This window comes from Fukomys damarensis, unplaced genomic scaffold (genome assembly GCF_012274545.1).
Source record: "Fukomys damarensis isolate Sample0158 unplaced genomic scaffold, DMR_v1.0_HiC HiC_scaffold_23, whole genome shotgun sequence".
NCBI classification, from domain to species: Eukaryota; Metazoa; Chordata; class Mammalia; order Rodentia; family Bathyergidae; genus Fukomys; species Fukomys damarensis.
Genome location: NW_022900935.1, coordinates 36,893,288 through 36,898,769, shown reverse-complemented (window position 1 = coordinate 36,898,769; position 5,482 = coordinate 36,893,288). Strand labels below are relative to the sequence as shown.

The 5,482-nt window shown below is 35.0% G+C and overlaps 1 protein-coding gene across 2 annotated transcripts in view; it reads right to left on the bottom strand.

Moving 5' to 3' along the window:
* Hook1 (hook microtubule tethering protein 1) overlaps positions 1-5,482 on the bottom strand; it is an 88,372-nt gene that overhangs the window by 5,543 nt on the left and 77,347 nt on the right. For both annotated transcript variants that reach the window (XM_033767268.1, XM_010610468.3), the window contains 4 exons: positions 4,077-4,170; positions 2,463-2,497; positions 1,843-1,925; positions 1,171-1,271 (listed from right to left, as the gene is read on the bottom strand). In XM_033767268.1, the coding sequence (XP_033623159.1) occupies positions 1,171-1,271; positions 1,843-1,925; positions 2,463-2,497; positions 4,077-4,170 (313 nt within the window). The remainder of the gene's footprint in view (positions 1-1,170; positions 1,272-1,842; positions 1,926-2,462; positions 2,498-4,076; positions 4,171-5,482) is intronic.

The following is a 5,482-nucleotide window of genomic DNA, read 5'->3' as shown; positions in this document are numbered from 1 at the left end:
TCATAAGAATACTGTTAGAAAATACACCAGGGGCTGGGGATTTAGCTCAGTGGCACCGCACCTGCCTTGTAAGTGCAAGGTCCTGAGTTTGATGCCTGGTACCACAAAAAAACAAAAATATTAGTAGCAATTAACTTTATATTTTATGTAAGTATGTGAACTCTTGCAATTGGAAGAAACTTAACTATGGCAAAAGGTGCCCCAATCTTTATCAAGCAAGCCTATTTCCTTTTCTCCTCTAGAAACATAGTGGTGCTGTTTGCCTCCCTACAGGCTGATACGGCCATGTGCCAGAGTTTTGCAAAAGAAGTGGGAATGAAAGTGATTTCTGCCACCTCCAGGCCTGAGCCACCAAATATTTTCTCTGCAACCTATGTACCAGCTGGACTATGTAAGGTGAATGCAGAGACTTGCTGAAGGCAGAACCTCCCTGGGCTTGGGCCTCAGAATGACTGCACAGAGCTGAACCTCTCTCCATTCACACCTAACACCATGTGATCACAGAGTAAACTATCAATTGATGCTTTGAGATCTTGGCTTCATCTTTTGTTACTTTAATTCATAAGTATTACATGAGTTTTAAAACATTAAAAAGGCTGACACTTAACTACTTTAAAGCTGCCCCATAAAATTCTCTTTTTAGTCAATAGAAGAAAGACTACATTAATCTGAAAATGCTTATATACAGTAGTTAAGAAAATAAGATTTTATGGAAAACATGCACTTACAGAAATTTTTTAAAAATATGAAACAAAGAAAAAGAATAATTTAATGATCATTAGAACATTCACTGTCCAATCTAGAGTAAAACCTAAAATAATTTCAAACAAGTTTAAAAACCTAAATTTTAGCCAATAAAAATTCTGGGTTCATTTTGCTAAGAACCAAAGGCTCGCTCCAAGGTAGTAGTCCCGTTCTCTAGCGGGGCCACGACATTCAGCATTTAAGCTGTCCGTGTAATGCTGCGTTCTCTGATGCTGGCCCGACACTAGGGTGCTGACAGAGTAGAAACCAACATGGAGACACCCAGGAACCCGATAGGAAGATAAGGCAACAAAGAGCAGAGGGACTAGATGCCGACCCAAGAGGAGCAGAACCGACAGAGGATGAGGCCTCATTAAGACACGGCACACCAAGGCCTGAGCTCTGGAAAAGAAAGCGGTCACTCACGTTTCTGGCTTTCTCTAAGTACATTTTATATCTTTCTTCCATTGCTTTCATATCTTCATCTTTCTTATGAAGAGCAGCTTCAAGTTCACTGATCTTTTGTACTATTAGTAAAAGTAAAATGAAACATGATTATTACCTGTTTAAAATAACGCATCATCAAATGAAATGATACTTATTGAACCTGTTTTTCAAACAAGAGAATTTAAATGCAAAACTATTTCTTCTTTCTAGCGAATTATCTCAAACATTTGAACTACAAGCAATAGTTGTAGTTCAATTATTATCTATAGCCTACTTTACCTAGCTATTTTTCTATTAATCATTTCAATAAGCAAATAAACTTTCCAGTGTAAGCATAGCCATAGTAAGAAAACACAAGGCATTATTTTGAAGTTGTTTAATCTGATTTGAAATTATTCACATTCCCATAGTATTCATTCTATTACATCTTATAACATTTGATATTCCTATATAAAAATCAGTTCACTATTAGATTTACAATTTTTCTTTAAGTTTAGGTATCTTAACTCAGCACTGTAAGTTACTGTGGTTCTTAAATGCAATGTATCTACATATTGTGTAAAGATGACTTTTTTATACAGTTCTTGTATCTTTCAACCAGAGAAGGTAAATCCGTAATACAGTGTGACCCAAAGTTTTACAAATACCTACCATTTTGACTTATATCTGGCTGAAGGTCTTCAATGAGCTCTTGTTTCTTCTGTAACTCTTCATGGACCTCTGTTAGTTTTTCCCTAAGTAGTGGAAAAGAGTATGGACTTGGAGTCAAACAGACCTAAGGAAGCAAACTGGGCTCTGCCACCTACCATTTGTGGATCTGGACAAGTTACTTTCTCACCTTTAGTTTCCTCATCGGTGAATGGAAAGTGTACCTGCATAATATACCTGGCTGTCATGAGGAGGTATACAGCCCGGCACATGATGGATGGAAAATGTGTTAAAATTTCTTCCTTGTCAACCTCAACTTCCAGGAAGAAAAAGAGCTATTTTATAGGTTTAAGGCCCATAAACCTAGTTGTAATAGTTGTACCAGTAATTTTGATAAACTCTCCAAATGATATTAACAATTTTAAAATGTATGAGTTTGGGACGGTTGTCAGGCTGAGACTTTTAGCAGGTTTTTCTTTTTACTTTTTGGTGACAATGGTGCACATTCAATTATTATCAGGATATTTGCTTTTTTTCATCAAATCTGAAAAAGGAAATTAATTTCAGAAGTTTTTACAATCCCTCCCCTCTTCTATTTGAAATGCAATATCAGTTTTACTTACATATGAGCTTCCAACTTCTGCTTCAGTTTGCTGGACTATGAAATTAAAAACAGTTGCTGTAAAATTACTACCTTTACAAAGGTGAATTTTCCAGACATCTTTTTACCTCGTTTCAAAGGTAAAATTGTTAATGTTTTTAAATTTTGTGTTTCTAATTATATTTTAAAAGCATAAAACTCTTGGTATGATTTTTACATCAAAAAGGAAAGGAGGATAAGAAAGAAGAGTAAAATGACAGAAAGAAAAAGTACTTCTGAACACAATAAAAACTAAGTGAACTTGAAGAATAGCAAATGCCAGCTGACTGTGATATATTGAGGAGTTTCAAATACTTAAATTTTTAAAGGATCATTCATTCAAAATAACATTTTAAGATTTATCTTAATAAAATCTTATCATTAGTAATGCAAGCACTTTCCTGTAAACACTAAGGTGAAGCAACTAGATTTTGCTTTAAAAAATTAAAGCGTAAAATTTACTCTTTTAAAGAAAAGAACATTATATTGTCACAGTAGTTCTCTATCAATTAAATAGTTGCAGGGTTTAAAACACATCATTTGAAATATAACTTGGACACCAGTAAATAAAAAATAAAAGATAAAAAAATCAAAACATCCTTTCAGCACCCTAGCCCAATTTCCTCCCCCAAAGCCCATTTTCAAAGTATTCAATGACGTGGCTAAACATCTCATATTAGAGGAAATATGACACTGTATATATGCATATGAGAGATGAATGAGACAATTTCTATTTTCTGAACCCCCGGGGAAAAAAGATAAAATCATACTAAGTATATAAAAGGTAGAAAGCAAATACCTTCTGCTTCACTGTCTTTTCCATCTCCACTTACTCTAGATTTCCCTCCACTAGCTACACAGGCATAACCATCATCCTGTCTCAATCAATCTATGCTTCTCTGACATGTATCCAGCCCTACCTTCCTTCAGTGCATCTTTAATTAAATACATCCCTCTCTCAATAATATGTACTTTCCTCTCCACTTAGTGAGATTAAATTATAGAACTGGCAGCTATATTGAGGTGTAGGCTAAATTAGATCTCTTTTTAAGCCCTCTTATCTCTGTATCACACTAGGGATCATCAAAAGCCATCAGAAAATGGCTGATATAAATAAGCACATGTGGAAGTGGGGAAACAAGGTGACATCTTCAATATTGCACAGAGGCTCCTGTCATGTCAGTGTGCTTCACTTCTTGAACGATCTTTGGTTGAAACTTTTTTGTCAATTCTCTATTTTCCTATTGGAGGTTTACATAATTGTGATTGCTGATTTTTGTCATTTGGATTTTTTTCAAGCAGCACTGTCACAATCCCAGCAAGTTCTGCGGCCCTTAAGTGTGGCCTACTCTGAATCAAAACTCATGAACTTAGGTGCATCTGCTGAAGTGGGAGAGACAGAAATCACTTTACAATACATACTGTTAATGGCTCTAATTTGGCAAAAGCTCTGCATCTCTTATATACATATATATGGTATTTAACGGTGTCCGCAATGACAAAGGTAGCACTTTCAAGTGCAAGATTAATTGAGCTGTCAGGAACCATTAAGAGAATTCATACACAACAGAATTATTATAAGTTCTAAGTTACTCACACTTTCACCTTCAGACTTGGAGCCAAGTTCTTGCAAAGACTTTTGGAGGTCTTCAATCTGCTGCTGCAGTTCTCGGATTTGCTCTTTGCTGAGCCTATTTTAATATGACTCATAGGTATTTATTTGTATTTAAAGTCAAAGCTAAAAATCTATAAGCTATATTCATGTAATTTAATCACATACACACACAGGCATATATACATATGCATCTATAGATTTCCAATTACAAATGTATACCAAATATCTGTGACTAATTATAATATGTAGAATTTAGATTACTTCCTAATGAAATATTTTAAAAAGGGACATTTTTTCCCCCTGAAAACATATATATTCAACATTTTTTGTTTGTTTGTTTTGGTACCAGGGATCGGACTCAGGACCTTTTGCTTGCAAGGCAGGCATGGTGCCACTGAAATAAATCCCCGGCCCCACACTCACATTTTAAAATTCAAGACACAGGAATACATGTCCATGTAAAAACAACATTTCTGCACTATAACTCCCTGGTAGAAAAATTAGAAAAGTAGTTCCATTTTCCGACAGTTGCAATGAATGGAAACTAGGTTTCCTTTTTCTGTTTCAGATTTCACAATGTTGGGAGGAAAGACAGTACACCATTTCCCAATGATGAATTTGTGACTGCAGATTTTAATTAAATAGATTGGCTCCAGCAGCTAGGCCATAATTTAACTTGACAAAATCCCACACTTTAAAACTCTTCTTAAAAGTTATCACTATTAGAAGCTACAACCAAGGGCTGGGGATTTAGCTCAGCGGTTCGGTGGCCTGCCTTGCAAGCGCAAGGACCCGGGTTCGATCCCCAGTACCAAAAAAAAAAAAAAAAAAAAAAAAAATAAAACAGAGTTAGTACCTCTCCTCCTTTATACACATAGGCACACACAGCTCTCCATACATAAGACACAAATTCCTGCCCGATATAATTCTCCACTGTTTCTATGATCATTAATATGATAATTATTTATTCATATCTAACATATTATTCTCTAAAAGCTTAAATTTAGAAAATCTAGTGTTAACAAGACAGCAACAGTTAATTCTCTCTTCAGAAGTTAAAATGTTACTCCTCTTTTAGTACCATTTATGTACTAGTAGTATGCATATAAATTCTGGAAAATGCTTTAAGTGCCTGCAAAATTCCTAGTGCGCCTGTAAGATCAAAGAAGATGAAGGCTGAATAAATAAATGCAAATACCTTCATAGTAAGTGTGCCATTTATAAAAGGCAGCTTAGCACTGTGGTAAGAGTAGAGACTCAAAGTCTCAGGGTGACAGAACATTTGAATATGAAATTCAGTACTTTCTAGCTGTGTAACTATGGGTAAATTAACTTCTCTGCATCTCAGCCTTTTTTTTTTTTTTTTTTTTTTTTTTTTTTTTTTTTTT